At 38.1% G+C, this 21,142-nt stretch overlaps 1 protein-coding gene across 4 annotated transcripts in view; it reads left to right on the top strand.

Moving 5' to 3' along the window:
- tpk1 (thiamin pyrophosphokinase 1) overlaps positions 1-21,142 on the top strand; it is a 125,036-nt gene that overhangs the window by 91,998 nt on the left and 11,896 nt on the right. For 3 of the 4 annotated variants that reach the window (XM_085418517.1, XM_085418518.1, XM_085418519.1), the window contains 5 exons: positions 802-965; positions 1,829-2,006; positions 2,123-2,331; positions 2,881-3,091; positions 4,018-4,412. The exons of the other annotated variant lie outside the window; for it this stretch is intronic. In XM_085418517.1, the coding sequence (XP_085274643.1) occupies positions 802-965; positions 1,829-2,006; positions 2,123-2,331; positions 2,881-3,091; positions 4,018-4,136 (881 nt within the window). In that variant the 3' untranslated portion in view covers positions 4,137-4,412. Of the gene's footprint in view, positions 1-801; positions 966-1,828; positions 2,007-2,122; positions 2,332-2,880; positions 3,092-4,017; positions 4,413-21,142 lie in introns of those variants that run through there. 4 annotated transcript variants of the gene reach the window in all.

Raw genomic sequence — 21,142 nt, 5'->3', positions numbered from 1 at the left:
TTAACCACGGTCCAGTCATTGATGACTTTGTTCAGTGGTGTGAGGAGTCTTATCTCCAGCTGAACATATCTAAAACAAAAGACATGGTTGTTGATTTTAGGAAACAACAAAATGGGCAAGCAGTCACTTTAATTAAAGGTCAGAAAATAGAGCAAGTACAATCATATAAATATCTTGGGACCATAATAAATGAAAAACTGAACTTTGATCAAAATTGCAAATCAGTTTGTAAAAAGGGTCACCAGCACCTTTATTGCCTTAGGAAACTTGTTCATTTCCACATTGACCAAAAAATTTTAACTTTGTTTTATCGTTCTTTTATTGAGTCTGTTTTATCCTTTTGTTTGGTGGCATGGTTTGGTCAGACCTCTGTCACAGGGAAAAACTCTCTAAATCAGATAGTGAGATGGTCCAGTCGTCTGATAGGTGAGCCACAGTCTTGTTTAGCCTCCCTGTACTCTAAGCAGGTACAGAGGATGGCTTTATCAATCCTTAATAATGGTTCCCATCCTCTAAGGGGTGAATTTCAGCTTCTTCCCTCAGGACGGAGGTTTCTATTTCCGAGATGCAGGACAAAGCGTTATAAAAATAGCTTTGTCCCCGTTGCTGTCACTGAATTAAATAAGAACTGTTTTTGATTCGAAATATTAAAGTATGTGTCACAGTGAGTTTTATATATTTACTAGGTATGTGTGTTTTTAAAGGGATGTCAAATGCTGTCATTTTTCTGTAAAGCAAATTTACCTTGCCTTTAGGTATAAATAAAGTTACCTTACCTTACCTTCCTCCTTTGTGCTCTAGCTACTCGTTTTGAGGCAGCTCGGAAAATTAATGCACTGCTGAAGGAAAATGAACCAGAGGACCTGACCAAGAGGGTATCTGTCCATCCTGAAAACTATCAGGATGATTCTGATGACTCCGATCCAAATGAGACTCTGATTCTGTCGCAGCCATTGCAACTCAAGGTGACATTTCACTTGGAACCATTTTGTAGTATCCGTGTTTTACATGTTATCTAAACACTCCATCTTTAAATATTGGCTTCTAGGCTAGTGTCAGTCATTAGGAAACCATTATATACATGTTTTCATGTGGAAAATGAAACATTTTAGGTGATGGCTCCTTTAAAAAGTTGACACTATTGTATTGTACATCTACCATTGGATGGAGTCTATGCAGGCTACAGCCTTATGAAACGGGACAGTGTAGCCTGCAAGTAGCATTTCCTGGTTATGTCTGAACATCCTCACCATCTTTCTATTATGTTACACACCATTTCTGTCACCAAGCAATGACTGTAGTACTTCTCTTTCCCTAAAAAAAAATATATATTTTACTGATTTTTACCTTTTTCAGATCAGATATAATTTTAAAACTGAAACGTATTTACATTTAAGAAAAGGAACTCCACCAGTGGTCCCCCTATTCTACTGCACACAAAGGTCATTTGTATACAATGATTGTCAGGATTTGTTAAAGGAAAAAATCACTTGTAGCCACCTAAATTGAATTATGGTAAACTTTTTTTTTTTTAACTGTATTCAAATGAGCCCAATCTTTGGAACAGGCCTAGTTACAGTTCTGTGATGTGCAGTACCAGTTAAAAGTTTGGACACACTTTCCCATTATATTTAATTGTAAAATTGTACAAACTTTTGACTGGTACTGTATGTGGCTAAGAAATCAGCTCTTTGAAGTATGCACCCTACACTTTGTGGCACAGCTATTGAATCTGTTGTCTTTACACTTTAGATTCATAACTTTTATGGCAGCTTTGACTATTTTATGTAAATTCCTCTTCTTTCTCGCTATCTTTTTTCATGTCCAGAAGTCAAAGGCTCCTTCAAAGAAAGACCCTGCACAGGAATTCCTTGCAATGTACAGTCATTCACCACCTTCAGTCGCTTATGGTGAAAAAAGTCCAAAAAAGACAGTAATTGGTCTAAAGCGGAAGATCCAAGACCTGAAACAAGAGAATGATAAACTGAAGGAGTTGCTTGTCCAAGGTATCACTTCCTATCACTAATTTAACAATTAAACAGCCAATATATTTGAAAAAGTCACTCTAGCCTATGTATAAACCATTCTGGTAATCATTTTTTTATTCATTTACTATATATAGATGTGCCAGAACTCATGAAGACGATGAAAAAGGTGATTAATTTGGCTGAACCTCTTAAGAGATCCAGTTTTGAGCTTCCCCAGATTTCTCCGCAGTCCACGCCCGGTTCATCATCAGATGGTTCGCTGCTGCCCCCTCCCAAATCTACTTCATCCTTCTCAACACCAGCATCTGTCATTCTATCAACAAAGGAATCCCAGTCATCAAAGGTAATGGAATTTTAAAGAATAAATAGATGAAGTGCATAAATTGGATCTACTGTCTTTCTACTTACAGTTGATCCAACCTTGAACACAATACCAATAAAAGTTTTGACGGACTTTCCTATTAGATTTAATGGGAAAATATGTCAAAACTTTTAAATTGGTACTCTACTTATTAGTATGATGGATCTAATTCAAGTGTTAAATTCATTGACTGTGTTTCTGCTGTGAAGTTTCCCTTCTTAACAAAGGAGTCTATGGGGATTGACTCTGTTTTAGAGCCAGCCCCTGGTGGAGCAGAGGCAAACTACAATTTTTCTACAAAAGCTTCACTTTTGCATGGGAATGCCTGTGCGAGTAACAAGTGATGCAGAAAAAAGTTTTGCAATCCAGTAGCTTAGCATCCGGACATTGCAGGTGAACGACGGCTCCGGGAATATACATAAATGTCACTGCCTTCAAAACTAGACGAGAAACAGAGTTTTAAGTCTGGAAAGGTATGTAGTTGTTCTTTACGTCTCTTATATTGATCAAAATGTCTTTTTGTTGGAACAGGTGGAGATTTATCCTGGGACTGGAGTCATGGTAGAGAAACTGGCCTGGGCCTATGCTACTAATGCAAATTCATCTACAACCTTTGTGAGGCATCTGCTCACAGCAGTCTTCCCTGTGGAAATATTGCTAGTGAGCAATCTTCGAGGGGGAAAACGAGGCAGAGGACATGCACGTTTACCGCTCGACAAAAATAAATTGGATGCCATCTACAGTAAGTTTTTAGCTTTTTATGGCATGTTTTCGCAGTTGTCCACACTTCTGGCATTTAAAGATAACAAAGGACCAATGAAAAACAAGGGCCACACATATGAAGAATATCTTCTTAACATTTATGCATATATTATTGTTGATGAAGAAAGGCCTCCACCAAATAGAGGATTCTAGTTGATCTTTTTTGAGTTATATCCAGATGAATGAATGGTCTTTTCATGACATACTATTGTAGGCCTTAGATTTCTCTGTAGGCCTTTCATTTCCTTTATGGTGCATTTTGTTTGTCCAACTACAAAGTAACAAATGATGGTAGATAAGTATTTTACATTCTGGATGTTCTTGCATTTGATGTATTTCAGTGACTGCGTTTACATGCAGCCGATAACCCATTCAAAACTGGAATGTTAGCAATAACCCGGTCACACATGGCTTTAAAATACCGGCAAAAATCCAAATATAAATCTTGGAGTTACCAAATATTTTTGTGAGAAAAGGGTCATGTAAAACCTCTATCGGCATATCGCCATCAGAATGAAAATGGATTTGTGTTTTGCACATGTTCTATTCCCGCGGAATCCTGGTCTTTTGAGTAGAGGAACTTTGTGTATGTGCCGTCTGGCTCTCTGTGACTCTCTCATCTCATGCATGTGAATGAGTTATTCCGAATGTTTCAGAACCCTGAATAGTGAGCCTAACTCGACCATAACCTGAATATTGGCTGTATGTAAATGTAGTCAATGTAGTGAACCGCTCCATGCATCGTCTGCAAATTTCAAAGCTGGCACCATTAGATATTAAGACTGATTAATGCAGGATCATTGCACTATTGTTTAAGATCATTGGGTTCTTTTACACTACTAATTCTGTTCTTGTCATCACCCCCCCCCCCCCCCCCCCCCCCCCTACATTTTTGTACATATATAGGTGCAACCCTTGAGAAGTGGCCTGGGACCCATCCTTCCAGCATTGGTACTACAATCAATGCCAAGATCACAGAACTCCGGGCCAGAAATAAAAATGTCTCTGTCACAGCATCCCCATAACTTGACTTTCGATGTCTCATTTGGCATGTTATTATAATGCCAATTCATGTTTTATCTATTAAAGATAGATTGTTTGTTTTGTTTTTTAAGTGGGCAGGTTTTTTGCCCTCCAAAGTTTTACTCATGTTAGCAGGTAAAAGTTCCACAAATTTGCAGCAAAAGGTATGCAGCTTAGCATGCTCTTTAAACAATAGAGCTTAGATTAGGTTAAATATTTCTGTGAAATATTAGTATGTGACTGTTATATCAGAATAATAAAAGTTAATTGAATTTAAAGATTGCCCAGTATTCATGTTTTTTGTTTTTGTTTTCTTTAGTATTACAATACATTGACTGCCGACCTGTCAAAGAAAGTTATGTTGGCTTACGAGTTTGTCTTTGCATTGCTAGTTTTTAACTGATGTTGGTCAAGCAGGGGCAAATGATACTGTTGTCTTTTTCATATGTGATAGATTTTTTTTTTTCTAGTAATGTTAATTTGTATAAAATTAATAATTAAGTTTATAGGTTTTTTATGAGATGAGATTTAAGAATTCTTAGAAGAAAAATGTAAAAAAAAAGAATAGTTTACCATAAAAATGTATTGCCGGAACATAAAGTGAAAACATATGTAATCTAACATATTCTTAGAATATATGTATAAAAAGCATTTAAAAAAAAAAGATTATTGCCCTGCAAACTACATTTACTTTACATATAAAAAAAATTTATCTAACAGATTTTGTTCATATATGTAAAGCATATGTCTTTATGACAATTATGTACTAAAAACTATGCAAATATTATATGGAACATCTATGGAATACATACTTTGACATGTACTTTCCTTATATAACTTATACTTAGTTTTAACATGATCCTTATGTGATCCACTTTATTATCATGTATGAAAGTAACCCGAAAGTGGCCACTTTCAGGAGTAAATCATACAAGCCTTATATGATTCACTATATATGGAGCAAACTAAAGCTGATGCAAATCTTTTCTAAGTTTTTTATATTTCTTTAACATATGGGTTTTATACGTTTTTTTATATTTCTTTTCCGTATGGGTGTTTTACATTACAAGCCTCTCAGGAGATGAAATGGTATTGTATATTTGAAGATGAGGGGAAAGAAATAAGGATTTAGTGTACTTCTATCTGGTGGGTTTACATACAGCCAAGGGATGAGTGAAAAAACAACAAAATTATACTGTAAAACTCTTAGTAAGGTGTTGTGCCACCATGTGCTGCTAAAACACCTTACTGGCACTGGCACCAACACTCATGGAGGTCGAGCACAAAAAGAATTCTTATAAATCTTCTGATGGTGTTGAAATGCATCCAACCTGAATCTAATGGCAGTAGTTGAGCATGCTCAAAACTCTCTTGCTGTTAAATTTATGTTAAATGATTATGACACATTGTGTCTAATAATCAAGTTAAGGCTCCATTAACATAGATTATGCCTGTGCTTATTTTCATTCATAAAAGTGCAGCTATCAGAATGATCTGCTGAGGGGAAATGTGAAGAGGCTGTGGTAGGAAGAGAGACAAAGAGGGTTACGGTAGAGTAAGAGTGGCTGAGTCAGAAGAAATGCAAAGAGATGAAAGTGAAATTTTGGGAAAGAAGCAAAGGCGATGAGGAGATGACATATGAGAGGAAGAGAAGGAGACCTGTCAAACATCTCATTCGTTTGATGTTTTAGGACGCTGATGCAGCAGAAAATGTCAGATTATGGAAACTGTAGGGAAGCTTAACAGGAGCTTGCAACTGTGCAGCCCCACTTCCAAAACTGTTGGGACGGTGTGTGAAATGTAATTTAAAAACAGAATGCAATGATTTGCAATGATTAAACTGAGAAAATGCAGCATATTAACAAAAATATTAGCTCATTTTGAATTTGATGGTAGCAGTGCATTATAGTGTTTATCTAGCAGCCCCTCTTCTTTTAATGACAGTCCAAAATCATCTCCTCTTGTAACTGAGGAGATTAATATTGGGAGTTTTTAGGAGAGGAATGTTGTGCCATGTTGTACAATTCTTTTCTAGGATTCTAGCTTCACAATAGTCCCAGGTGTTCTTACAAGGTTTTTAGTCTCCGGATGTATTGAAGGTTTACAGTTGTGAATAGGTCTGAACTGCAGGCAGGCCACTTCAGCACCTGGGCTCTTCAGCTTTAAAGCCACGTGTTTGTAATGCTGCAGTATGTGGTTGAACATTGCCTCGCTGAAATATGCAAGGACTTTCCTGAAAAGGTGGATGAGAGCATGTGTTGCTCTAAAGCTTTCAGCATTGATGGTGCCTTTTCAGCCAATTCTACAGGCACTAATGCAACCCCCATACCATCAGAGATGCAGGCTTTTGAACTGAGTGCTGATAACATGATGGATGTTTCCTCTCCTCTAAAGTTCAGACGATTCCACGCCTGCATTTACCAAAAAGAATTTAAAACTTTGATTCATCTGACCACACAACATTTTTCCGCTTTCCCTCGGTGCATTTGAAATGAGCTTTGGCCACAAGAAGACAGCTGTGTTTCTGGATCATGTTCACATATGGCTTCTTTTTTGCATAAAAGAGCTTCAACCTGCATTTATGAATGTTATAATGAACTATTAAATTGAGACATCCTGAAGATTAGAGACATCCAACACTGATTTTTAGTCTTGTTCCTTGCACACAGAGATTTCTCCAGAATCTCCTGAGTGATGATATTATGTACTGTAGAGGATGAGATATTTAAAGTCCTTGCAATTTTTTATTGAGGAACGTTACTCTGGAATTGTCCCACAATTTGTAGATGCAGTTTTTTGCAGATTGGTGAACCTGTGCCCATCTTTACTTCTGAAAAGCTTTTTATACCCAGTCGTGTTACTGACCTGATGCCAGCTAAGCTAATTAATTACAAAATATTACCTCCGGCTGTTTATTACCACTACCTTTTCAGCCGTTTCTTCCCCTTGCCCCAATTTTGAGATGTGTTGCTGCCAAAAAATTATGGAATAGTAAAATGTCTCAGTTTTAACATTTGATACATTTTTGATGTTCTCCTGTGAATAAAATCTGGGTTTGTGAGATTTGTATTTATTTACATTTCCCCGGCGTCCCGATGTTTTAAAATTTGTGTTTGTTGTTAATTTGCAAAGAAAAAGCGCTCTTGCCCTTTTTTCTTATTTTTTTGCTCCGATCCATTTTGTGCATCTTCTTTTATTGTTTCAGTTATTTGATATCAGATTACAAAAGATATCGCAGATTGTGCACTAGAGTAAGCTTGCACAGCAGAATTGTGTTCTTTTCTTCAGGACATTTCATCACAGCAGATGCTTGGCAATATGGTGAATAACCCGCCTGTGTATTTATTCCTCCCAGTTATTTATGTTAAATCACCAACTGTTATTTACCAGTTTTCTTGTTGGACTTTTGACAAGCTTCTGAGTAAACCGTATCACCAAATGTGTACGTTTCTACACAGTCACAGCCCCTGCTTAACTTACGTTTGTACTTTTGTGTTGTCCTGGATGACATTTTTGTCATACACACGGCAACCTTTCCAAATTAAGCAACCCATTTGTCACATGAAGTGATTCCTTTTGTGCAGAATGTGCAGCAGCAGTCTTTATTGCAATCTGCCCCCGGGCTTACAATTCTTCAGGCAATCCAGACAATAAGACAAAGGATACATAGAGGAAATAAAGATGCAAGGAAATAATCAAAGCAGATGCCTGATCATTTGAGAATATAATTAGAACTCTTCATCCAAGATAACTGTAATTGTTGGCATGTCCTAGTATTGACTTTTCCAGCTATGTTATGAACAACATTAACAACAATATTAGCCCTGATGTCGCTTAGATTGTGTTCAGCAGTGCAGTGATAATTATCAAAAGAAAATCCTAAATCTCTTTTACAAACACATTTTATGAGATACAATAATTTCAGTTCATAATTTAAGTCTTTTTTTGGGAATGTCCCAAGTTGTCCACCTTCTTGGAAATAAGACATTTGAAACAACTGATACAAATGAAATGATTGCTTTCCTTTTCTGCCTATGGCAGCCATTTCCTCATATGCCTGTACACGCTTAAGGGCTAAAGCTTTGCTGCTTTGTAGCCTTCTGCAGATAGTATGCAATAATTTTAACCTGGAGGTGGGAAGTGAGACATTTTCCACTCTTCTACTGATGACTACTTTCCTGCTGAGAAAATATGCAAATCATAGTTCAGACAGGCCAGCAGTTTGAATATGCTAATTCTACTTCTTCATCTTCTTCACTGTAGTGTTTTTTCTATTATTGGACCCCAACAGGAAGTTGAAGGTTTTCTTTGAATGTGCTCTACTCCCCTTGCTCGTTTTAACTCTTCTGATCTGCTGCTGTTCTGCAAGCTTGTACGCCGTGTCTAATTTTGTTTGTCCAAATTGTCCTACTTCTAAATGTCAAGCAGTACATCTGTTCCTTCATGGACCAAATACTTTAGCAACCATCTGTGGAAGCTGTCCTGATGCTTGTTTTTAATGTCATATGTTTTTTTTTTTCCACCTGCACAAAATGCAGTCTTAAGATTTATTACTGTAGATGAGGTGGATTGGGGCCCTTGACGTACACATTGCTCAGTGCCGTTGAGACTTAAAAATGAACCTAAGTATAAGTTATGCTTGTTTCAAAGGCATAGTGCAGCATTTTGCTTGATCATATATACATACAGAATTGTTTAGCTCTAATGAGAGGTTGAAATGTGTGAAACCTGAAACATAAAGCTTTTTAAATATTTTGCTCCACTTTGTATAAAAAGTGTCTGAATTCAGTGTGATGTCAGCCACTGGTTTGCTTCTTAGGAGGGAATCACCATCGTGATTTTTTTGGCACCAGCAGTCCCTATATTTGAACGAGAGGGTTGACTATCAAGATATCAGCTAAAACTAACATTCCTGGTGAACACAAACACACACATACACGTGATTTTCCTGTGAACAGGCAACATGTGGTCAAATGAGCTCTCCATGCAGGTGAAACAAGTCATCCTTAAGCTGCAAAAACAGAAAAAACCCATGCGAGAAATTGCTACGACATTAGGAGTGGCAAAGTCTACAGTTTGGTACATCATGAGAAAAAAAGAAAGAAAGAAAGCACTGGTGAAGTCAGGAATGCAAAAAGACCTGGATATCCACGGAAGACAACAGTGGTGCATGATTGCAGAATAATTTCCATGGTGAAGAGAAACCTCTTTATAGCAACCAACCAAGTGAACAACACTCTCCAGGAGGTAGGCGTATCAAAGTCTACCATAAAGAGAAGACTGCATGAAAATAAATACAGAGGGTTCACTGCAAGGTGCAAACCACTCATAAGCCTCAAGAATAGAAAGGCTTAGGACTTTGCTAAAAAAAAGCCAGCATAAAGGTATTGTGTTTTTAAAAAAATGCTTTCATTCCTCACATCTTTATGCAGTCTTTTCGTTCAACCCATTGAACTAAAATTTGCACTTCAACTACATCTGACTTGTTTGTTTTAAAATTCATTGTGGTAACGTACAGAACCAAAACTAGAAAAAAGTTGTCTCTGTCCAAATATTTATTGAGCTAAATGTATCTGTTCGACCAAAGATTTGGTACATGGTGAGTGGATAGCGCTTCACAGTACACATGATCCAAAGCACAGTGTGAACACAGCCCAGGAGTTTCCACTGGTCAAGCTGTGGAATATGGCCAAGTATCAATCTAATTAAGAAAGCATTTCACTTCCTGAATAGAAAACTGAAGGCAGACCTATGAGCATCCATCTACTGAAGACAGCAGCAGCTGCAACTAAAAAGTATCAGAAGGGTGATACCCATGGGTCCCAGATTTTAGGCGGCTATTGCCTATATGACAAATGATTCTCAACAGAGTGTTAAAAATGAAATGATTATGATTTCTTAAATGGAACCAATGCCATATGAGCCCCTGAAAATAAGTGACTATGAGTAATAGTTGCGGTTTTTAAAGTTTTCTTATGATGATTTATTTTCAGTTAATAATGCATTACTAAGTCTTGCAATATGTTGCACTTTGTTACAGGCTTAAATATTTCTCACATAAGGAACAGCATACATAGAGTGGAGACCATTTTTTCTTATATCCTTTGCAAACCTCAAGCTGGGTTGCTGATACCAGCGATTATGCAAAATAAGGGTGGGTGCTTTGCACTCTTTATTGGTCATGCCCAGACACATAAATACAGACCAACTTCTTGCTGGCCAACCTCTGATTGTTGATGATGTTGCCTGCAGTAATACTTTAAGCTCCCACCAATTTGTTTGCATTAAGTAGCCCCACATTCTACATTTCTTGCTTATTTTCTTTGCTGCAGTGCATTCCTTTGCCCTTGCTCTACCCTACTGAAAATGAGTGGCATTGGACCGCCCATAGCAAATAACTGCTGTAACATTAATTTGACATAGAGGGGTGTCATTGAGGCTCCACAGCTAAGAAAGCGGGATAGCAGTTACCGAACGAAAACCACCGCCATCCTCTGCTCAAGCACAGCAACCTGGAGATCACACTGTGCTTGTGTGTGTGTGTGTGTGTGTGTGTGTGTGTGTGTGTGTGTGTGTGTGTGTGTGTGTGTGTGTGCAAATGTTGAAACATATTAATTCCCACAGTTATTTGGTGTATGCTTTGCACTCTGTGGATTTGTTTACACTGATTATAATCTTTAGCAGTGTTTGGCATTAAACCTTGCAGAGCTGGAAGCATATTCAGCTTGCCAAGCCTCATACACATACTGATATTGCATACTGAAGTCATTGAGTACTATTGTTGGGATGTTAATAGCCTGCTTTGTTTTCTACATTTCTCAACCCTGTTTAGTTATCATTGGAAAAAAGTTTGTCAAATACACAAAAATCAAGGTAATACGAGTACTTTTGTTGCTTCCTTTGTTCTCTTTGCGGCCCGCGCATCATCATGTGGACACCTGGTCAACAGGCTGTGCAGGTGTTCTAAATATGCAGAAAATATCATTTGTTTTCAAATAATGACACATTATCCTCCTGTCAAAATATGCACATATACACTGATGAGCCTCAACATTAATGCCACTGACAAGTATCACTGATTGATCGTTCCATTACAACAAAATGTTCTTCTGGGAAACTTTCGATCATGGCATGTCATGTGGCTGGTACAAATAGCACTCACCTACGTCACTGTAAACACAACAGAGCACTGATGGTAGCTGCCTCCCTCAGCAGGACCGTTTGCTTTGGAATGGCTCAGTGACACAAAGCCCAAGGCATTGATTCAACATCCATTTTCCCCAGATCCCATACGATGTGAGTGTACTATAGTGGCTCAAAAACACAACCCACAAAACACAAAGCAACCATCTGGTGCCGTACACCAACTTTACTCCAGAAGTGTTCTACTGGCCTGACAAGACCTAACACAATATGCTTTTAATGTTTTGTCGAACACTAAAGCTAAATCTTGCAAAATAACATTTTTAAATGCATAATGAACTTGTGTGTAATTAACCCACCAACACCTTAATGTAGCTAAAGCCAGCTGATGTGTGTTTATGCACTGTTAGTTTTTAAAACTGTATTAGAGGAAGATATATATATATTTGTGTTTCAAAGTTGCAAGTTGACATTACCCTGCCATATGAGGGAAGCTGAGTTGGCATGCTGTGACTGCACTTTAGTGAAAAACCTTATGGAGAAATAATGGGTTTTATATAAGGGTTGTTTGCCTTAATAATGCAGTGACTGAAAAGCATGGATATAAGAACGCAATTTGCACAATAACTATTTATTGATGAGATGTACTAAAATTCTTAAATATTTTAAAACCCAGAAGATCTGAAAAGGTTACGTATTGGCTTAATTTTTCATTTTCTACTTTACCTTTGCTTTTCGGATATTGTTCAGTGCATTTACATTAATCATAAGATATGAAGGCTACTTTGACCTTTCCTTGGCAGCCATTAAAATGATTAAATTTTCATGCATTCATTTACTAAAATACTCAAGCCGAAACAGACTTATGAACTGTGAACAAAATTTAGGATAAAAACTGTGTAGATGTGAGAAGACGACCGAGTCTCTTTAAATAACGCACACGGTTTTAATGTGTGACACATTAAATCTGTTGCCTTTAGCTTAAGATTGCGTCTTTGAGAAGAGCTGTCTTCCACAGCTTTTTGGGCCTGTGTATATTTAAAGTAAAAATGAGATTTTTGAAGTCACTACAGTCATATGATCTTTGACATATAAGTAAATAAAGCTCCTCTCACCTGGGGATTGCCACCAGGGGACATGTTTGTTTTTTTGTGACGTTAAGGTATGATGTTTTATATCGAAATAAGGCAGGCAACTATCTACGGATATGGCAATATCAAGCTTAATTCTGACTTTCATCTGCATCTCCATGTTACCCATGTGATCAGCTGGCAAACAGAGTGTACTACTACTACTACTCTTATATGTAGACAGTAATCAATATGAACCATAAATGATCTAATAGAACTAACAGATTTCTATCATTTAAGACTTTCTAATAGAAATGGCATTTATATACAATTTTAAAGCAAAGGTTTAAGGTTTGGTTTGGAGTTGTGTAGTGTTCAGAACTGGAAATAAACAAGCTCTTTGTCTAAATACATGCACACAGTTTTCGAAATACAATGTAGACGTTTGTCAGAAATGCTGCTGTGGTTTTGACAAAGTTCTATACAGTCATGCCTCTGGGTTTGAAGCATTTCCCATTATGCTTCTCACTGGTTGCCATCTATTATGCTTCTTTACAAGCAAATAGAGAGGTCAAAGGTTACTACTGCCTGTAGATGAAACTCCACCAAAGGTGACTTTTTAACCTCCTTTAAATCACACAAAAAAAATTAGTAAATCCTCCACAGATAATTATAGTTACGAAGGTCAGCGAGACATTGAGTCTGAATCTATGACTGACTTACTGTTATACTGTATGTATGCGTGTTTCTGAATATGCATGTTATGTACTGGTGTGCAGAAAACCTCCTTAGTCATTTCTTTGTGACTCAGCCCTCTCCCATCTGACAGCTTAATATTAAAAAGCTTTCATGCCGCAGCAACACGGTCTGAGTTATGGCTTTTGGCACGGTGTGATTGTGTGTATTAAAACCTGCTTGGTCATGATGTTTTTGGCTTAGCTTGGATCATAATGAACAGCAAATTTGAATAGCTGTCATCCACAAACCAACTCTTCCCTGCGTAGTGTGTGGGTGGGTGGATATGAATGTGTCTTTTCTATGCTTGTGTTTTGTATTAGGAGGTATGCATGTGCTTGTGAGCACACCTTATTGTGCTACTGGTTGTGTTTCCCTGCACACTGGACTTCTTTTTATCTTTGGGTATGTAAATATATATATGTATGAGTGTATGAGTGTGTGTGTGTGTGTGTGTGTGTGTGTGTGTGTGTGTGTGTGTGTGTGTGTGTGTGTGTGTGTGTGTGTCTGTGTGTGTGTCTGTGTTATGCAGGCGAGAGAAACTTTCATGGACAATAAACAATAGCTGTCAGCCCAATGATGACAGACTGGCTGAGGTGGCTTTTTACTGTAAGGTTTCCATTCAAGTTGATATGCAAATAAGCTCCTCGTACTCCACCATACTACTTCTTTAGAACTCCTCATCAGCTCATGCATGCACACACAGCATACCAGAGCTGGGTATTAAATCAATATAAAATCTCTGTTGCGGCAGAAAATTTACTAGAATTGAATTTGATTCTTATAATATTGAGATGTATAATACTTTATGAGATTTATCTCATACATTATGCTGGTTCTTCAAGGTCTTCAAAGTTCTAAATGTCACATCTGTGGGCACACAAACCCACTATCACTGTAGTTATGTGTATTAAAGGGAAGAAAATACTGCATTCTTAAAATGGCATGGTGGGGCAATAGTTAGTACTTTTGCATCTCTGTGCATTAGCAATTCTGAAACAATTTTACCTGTTTTGGTTTAAATGAAAGCACCAAAAGAGGTGAAATTTCACATATTTCAGACCAAAAAAAAGTTAGTGTACCTGTCTCTACCGATATAATAGGATAGCACGTTCAGCCCATTCAGGTTCCACGGGTACCCACATGTTGGCACATCCATAAATACGAAGTTTGAAGTGCGTCCCTGCACAGACTCTTTTGGTCTTTTATCTTATCTCATGATCTTCGCATTAGTAAAGGACCATTGATAATCTCATCTCCCGCACAGGTACTGGTTTTTAAATGACAGTCATAGCTGAATAGTTTTATCTGTATTCATTTTATTTAAAGGAGCTTTTGTCAAATTAGATTTCAGAAAATGCTCAATGTCACAGTATTTTACAGTCATAGTAAAAACAAAATACACCTGCTATTAATTTAAAGCTTTTACTTATCGGGACATAAGATGTTTTTATATATATTTCTATTTATAAGATGTCTTTCTTTTTTTTTCATAAGCTGATGTCTTTGCTTCTCGACGTTAGTGTTAAAACACAAGGACGTGAACTACCAAAATTTCTGCTTTAAGTCAAATGCATTTGATTAGCAGTTCCTGGCTGCTGCCTATCCTCTTAATTCCAGTGAAAGGAGTGAGGATGTACTTTTTTCCCCCACATACTGGTTCTCCATTTTAGCCTAATTTAGGGTAAACAAATAATGAAAAAGTGTAATATGTGTTGTTCATCTGAGGTTGTATTTACCTTATTTTAATACCATCTAAGCACCTGATATACCATGACTACGTGTATTGTATACCATAGTATTACATGCAGTGTATATACTGTAAATAGGACTTCGTGTGATGTATTTACAGAATATAGCTATCATTTGCTATGATTAAATGCACTGTGACTTGTTAGCTCAGCTGGCCAAAGGACTGATGAGTTTGTGCCATGGTGAGGGATGCGTTGTCCGTGCTTCCATCCACTGTTCACAGGAATAGCTGCTCCTCCAAAATTATCAGTCTGATTTTAGTGAAACTTACACTCAATGATCACCTAATGAGACCCAACTTGTGCTCAATGTTTTAACCTCTTATGAATATTTAAAAAAAAAAAGATTTACTGAGATTTAAAAGGGGATTCTGCTCATCTGGATGTAGTGTTTTCAGTGGGAGAAACATTTTGTCACTCATCCAGAAAAGTCATTTGGATGAGTGACAAAACGTTTCTCCCACTGAAAACTCTACATCCAGATGAGCAGAATCCCCTTTTTGGGATTTCCTTACCTGGATGATTGAGCATGCATCAAGATGTTATTGAGATTTATATCCAGTGTACATGTCATTAAAAATCCATGAATGACTTAAAACGTGTAAATATGTTGACTTGTTAAAATAGCTTTGAATGAATTAAATAAGATCAGGTCCTTAATAGTCAAGTCAATTTTCTTCCAGAAACAGGGAGCATCATATTACACTTTCTCCTCCCAGTTCAGTATGAGCTCTGGGAGTAGCAGCAAATCCTGGGAAGGAAAACAATAACTTCTCATACCTTTTTGAAGCACATCGATCCGTAGTCACGATGGAAGCAGACCAAACATGGTTAGATTAGAAATCTTAATCGAGCACATAGCAGGTAATGGTGCTATTTAAAATTTGCATTGATCAGTAATTTGTCTCCCATAAAATAGAAAAGTAAATTTGAGTTTACACAAACCTCACCCCTCAACAAAACCACCCAACACGAGACACATGAACACACGTTCAAGACAGACAGGTGATGAGTTTGATAAAAAACAAACACATGAACACAGATGGAGTTCAGTGGCAAAGTCTCTCAGAGAGCTGGAGCAATTGAGAAAACTTAATTAAAAGTAAACTTTGGGCAAGATTAGAAAGCTTGCCCTCACTGTTAATGAGAGCATGCTGTTTATGAAATGTACGCCTTCAAAAACACATTGGAATGCAAATGAGACAGTTTTAATAAGGATTTCACTACATGCCCCATATTTTTTGTTGTTACACTGTGAACATGAAGAATAGTATTTTGACCATTTAGACATGCAGAATGAGTTGCATGTAGACTAATTAATATCCGCTGCCATGGATTTGGTTCCGTGTGAGCATAATTAATCATACCTTCAGCACTTTATGGGGACTTTTCAACAATGACTTTTGATTTACATGAGACATTGGTGATGAGGACAGACTTACACAGCCTTCCTGCTGCACAGTTTGCCTGAAGAGAGGAAAACAGACTTCACTAATACTCCATTGATAAAAGCAGCGGGGATTTTTGTTGTGTCGAGGTTTTAAGTGAGGATTTGAAATGCGGTGTCTGGCTCAGACTCGTCAAAAACATTCAGCAACGTTATTAAAAGAAAAAGCAGGAAGGCATTTGGTTCCCTGATAAAATGTGTGAAACAGCAGGAGGGGGATATTTTGATATGAATTCAGAAACAATAAATCTACGGATAGTATGTTGACAGGACTGTCTTTAAAGTTTTGCTTGACTGGCTAAGATGAAGTCATGGAGCTTAAGCCTTTGGCATTTTGTGTAGCCGGAGATATCAGTATTCAGGAAGCATTCTAAATACTGGGAAGGATTGTTTTCAAAGAAGGGCAAAGCAATGTACTTTATCTTGTAGCCGAACGGATAGATATGTCTGACAAACTTGGTTCAGCAAGGTCTAACCCAGTGTCCCTGCCAGAGGCAAACATCTTTACTGTAACATTGTTCCTTTTCCTTTTGTTTCTCAAGATGCAAACATGCACCCTGACCTTCTTCTATTCTTTTATCTTTTTTTTTTTCCCTGTCGTCGCTGTCTGTGTTTTTCTGCTTGTACTCGCCGCGTGCTTTTGTCTCGCTTTCAGGGATTCAGTCTAAAGAAATTCATCTGGTCTCCCTTTATCTTTCCGTGTTTCTTTTTTATTCGTATGCATTTTCCTCTCTTACATTGCTACACCTTCCTACATAATGGCGTCTCCTCTGTTTGCCCTTCTACTTCCCCATCCCACTTCAAACTTATTCCCTTCCCTCGCATTTCTTCCCCCTCTCATCCACGCCGGCTCACCCAGCGCTAGACAGAGGAAATGAAAAGTGTATGTATTCTGTAGCAGCAGCACAGTGTGGCAGCAGGAGGGAAAACTGCTGTTTTATGGTTTTATTTATGGATCTGTAGATTTCTGACGCTCTGCACATCACACACAGGGGCAGAAATGAAGAGCAGCCTGATCTGAACTGCTGCTAGTACCCCCAGTGGAGCTGCAGACTAGCAAAGGAGGCAGGGGAGTAAAGAGGCTCACTTTTCACATATTTTAGACCAAATATCCATTAGCTACACCCCACTGTGTAGACAAACACACAGGTACGCTCATACGCAATATGGAAATGCTTATGCTCAACTATTCATGGCAGCATATTAATTTACACAAACGCATGGGCCCTATTAATTCATCTGCTCAACTTCCCCATCAGGCAAAACACATAGCCAGTGACTTATCCCCCACAATCACATTCTAATAACAAAATATATAATTTGCTCTGCTTTCCGTGGGTTTTTTTCTGTCGACTGATTGCTTATACATTCTCAGCGGAGATGAGTTTTCTTATCTGAAGGTCAACTGAAGCCATAACAGTGTTTGTCACCTCACACTCTTAAAACCCAGCAACATTTAATAGAAGCGGCTATCATTGCACAGCAGATGGTGCTAAGAGTGCTAGTGCACATATTTGCTCATGTCACGGCCAATAAATAACCTTAAATGTAAGGAGAATTTTCAGGTGGATAGAACGAACGGCAGCGCTGCAATGAAATCAAGGCTTGATGTAATGTGCGGTGCCTAAACCCAATGCAGTCACGTTTTTCATGTCAGTGATTTTTGAAATCCTGTCTTATTGATGGCGTGAGCTTGCTACCACTGGCAAAACTGAAACGACTTGCACTTTTTTAGTTTTCTGATTATTTTTTTTCCCCGCTCTTTCATGCAGAGTGATCATTGCTCACACTCCAAAGGATTTGAATCAACTGTACAAACAAAACTGAGAAGCTCTTGTGTAGTTTTGCATCTGAATGGTTTTCTTCCAGTAAACCTGAAAAGTTGTTCTCTCTGAGAAAATAAAATAGAGAAAATACAAATCCGGATTTTCTTGTATTCTGTTTGAGTAAGATACAGCTTTCTTCTTCTCTTTGCCTCAACGATCTCCAGACTTTAGTTACTGTGCAAAAATATTTAGCCTCTTGCAATTTTTACCCCTCAGCCATAAAAGTCTGATGGGGTGTTGCCATCACCCTGCCGGGCAGGCTGGCAGGCTGGACACCCAAATTTGAACTTGATAACTCGAGAATGAGGCAGTGTAGAATTTTGAAATTCATGCTATAGGTTGTATCTACTGAAAATCTCAAACGAGTTTGAGTCTCAGTGACCTCAAAATCAAGGTCAAGGTCAGAGGTCAAATTTTCTGAAAATCTTGGTAAATGCAATAACTGAAGAAGGAAGTCACCTAGGACTTTCAGATTCTTATCATCTGCTAAAAATCTCAGATGAGTTCCAGTGACCTTGACCTCAAGACGCATCAATCCAAATGTAAATCCAATCCATCCGTCAATTGTGTACCTCCATTATGAGGTCTGGAGAGGAGGTACAACTTTGTCTACAGCTATTTCTAAAACATGGTGGGGGCTCTGTCATGGTTTTTCAGCTCAATTTCATCCAGTGGTGTTGGAGATCTAATCCAAATTGCTGGGGTCACAAACCCAAAAAAGTACCCTCAGATTTTTTTAATCAACAGCTTCATTTTTCAGCACGGCAATGATCCTAAACACACTACCAATGAAATAAAAGTATAGATGGATAGAAAAAAATTCCGGGGAACATTATCATGTCATGGATTTGCTTCCATAGAGCCTGAACCTCAACATCTTGACAGATCAGAACAAAAGGCAGCTAACATCCAAAGAAGAGCTTTGAATTTCCTTTAAGAAGCCTTGAGACTTGAGGACTAATTAAAGAAACTACAAGAAAGCTTCAATAATACGGTTCAGCCTGTGTTGAAGAATAAAGGTGGTCATAGCAGATATTTTCTAAAAAGCTTATATTATTGTATCTATCTCTTTGGTTTCACCTTAAACAGGTAAAGCATCTTCACAGTCAAATGCAATGACATATTGTATGATGCTGTTCTCAGTGTGGTGAGTGAGCTGCAGCATTGTGTGAAACGCGGTCATACATTGACCTCATTTTAGTAATTTGGACAGCTCAGTATCGGGTAAACATAATTTATACAAAATGACTTTCTCTCGCGCCGTGAAGCGCGAGGAAATTTGATAGCACACTGTTCTGAGGGAGTGGAGGATCTGCCCCCCCGAGAGAATGAGTTTAATTTGCCTCGCGCTGACGTTTCATGTTAAAAAGGGGACACCCGTGCATCGCTAAATGCATTTATACGTAATGGGCGGGAAAAAACAACCAGTTTCTGTTTGTGTTGAGCTCGGCGTTGCTCTGCACATGTGTGCTGCGTTCCATTTTTTCTGCCAGTGACAAATCCTGCTCTTTATCATGAGCGATTAGAAAAATGATCATGAATAAACACAATCATTAATGATAAGACTCACCCTGACACTGATCAGCATCTCCGTTGTTCAAAATGATGATGAAGTGTTTTCTTTCCTGCTCACAATGACTGAAAATTAAAAATGATTTCTAACAAGTGCTGCACCTGCAGTAAAAAGACTCAAATTTGAGTATAATCTTCTAGTTTTTATATAAATTGCAGCTTTAGATAGAGGGCGGTAACCTTGACCACTGCGCTGTCTGTGGTTAGTTTGCATCAAACGTAATTCGTTTCCATATTTTAGCGTTTCTAAGCCTGTTTTATAGAAAAGACTACAGAGAAGAAAAAAATATAAACCAGCAACAGTCTCTCCTCTCACACCCTCTATCGCTCTCAAAAATGGCCCCCAAACACAAAAATGGCCCCAGAAACGTCTGGGAATCTCTCCTCTCCTCTCGCCCAGCCTCTCTCTAAGGCAATTTGTTGTGTAAATACGGTCTACTTACAGCTGACGGGTCCTTTCAGCTGTGGCGCTGGAAATGCAATTACAGGCAGCAAACATCTCCATTGTTATCACTGGAGGATGCAACGCTCATTTCGGTCCCCTCTGCAAAGGGGGCCGTTATTGATCGGTATCAGCTTTGAGGAGGGGATTACTAATGAAGCCATCTGAAAGCTTTTTGTGCTCAGTAAAGTTTGCACGCGCATAAGAGTATCTGTAAGTGTGTGTATGTGTGTAGGTCTGTGAATGGATGTGTGTAGGAGACACAAAAAATAGATAATGTGTGTCAGTAGATGTAGGTGCCACTCTGACATCCTGTTGGTAATGACTCCTAATTCTTCCTCATGTGGTGCTCTGGTGCCTCTGGTGGTACTTTTCTTAATTACTTCCACGATTATTTCCCCCAGAAAAACACTTCACATTGACTGTAGTCCAATGGCAGTGCGCTGAGGTAGAAATATTGTGATAATTGCATATTTGTAAAGCTTTGCAAGCCTGTTTTTGAGCAGTGCCTCATGCCATTTTTATTTATCAAAGTGTTGGCATATTTCATAGATGTAGTGCACATTTTTTTGCAGCCTTACGCCAAAGTTTTAGAGAAAGCCATAGAGCCCCTAAAAATTGCCTTTTTTTTACATTATGTAATAAACAAATTCAAATTTCAAATATTTTATAAAAACTGTTCCCTCTTTGGGAGTAACCCCCATATTCATTTACTGTCACATCACTGTTAATGCCTTTTATGCTCAGTGAAGTTCACATGAGCATAAGTGTGTCTGTAAGTAAGTGTGTGTGGGTGTAGGTCTGTAAATGGATGTGTGTTGGAGAGGAAAAACAGAGATAATGTGTGTCAGTAGATGCAGGTGCCACTCTGACATCCTGTTTGGTAATGACTCCTAATTCTTGTGGTGCTCTGCTGCCTCTAGTGGTACTTTTAAGAACAGCTTCCACTTTTATTTACAACAGAAAAAGGCTTCACGGTGACTTTAGTTTAATGGCAGTATGCAGAGGTAGATGTTTTATGA

Source organism: Rhamphochromis longiceps, linkage group LG9, assembly GCF_057381845.1.
Source record: "Rhamphochromis longiceps isolate RC_006_pf linkage group LG9, R_longiceps_female_GT1.1, whole genome shotgun sequence".
In the NCBI taxonomy this organism is placed as follows: domain Eukaryota; kingdom Metazoa; phylum Chordata; class Actinopteri; order Cichliformes; family Cichlidae; genus Rhamphochromis; species Rhamphochromis longiceps.
This window is presented reverse-complemented; position numbering and strand designations above follow the sequence as displayed.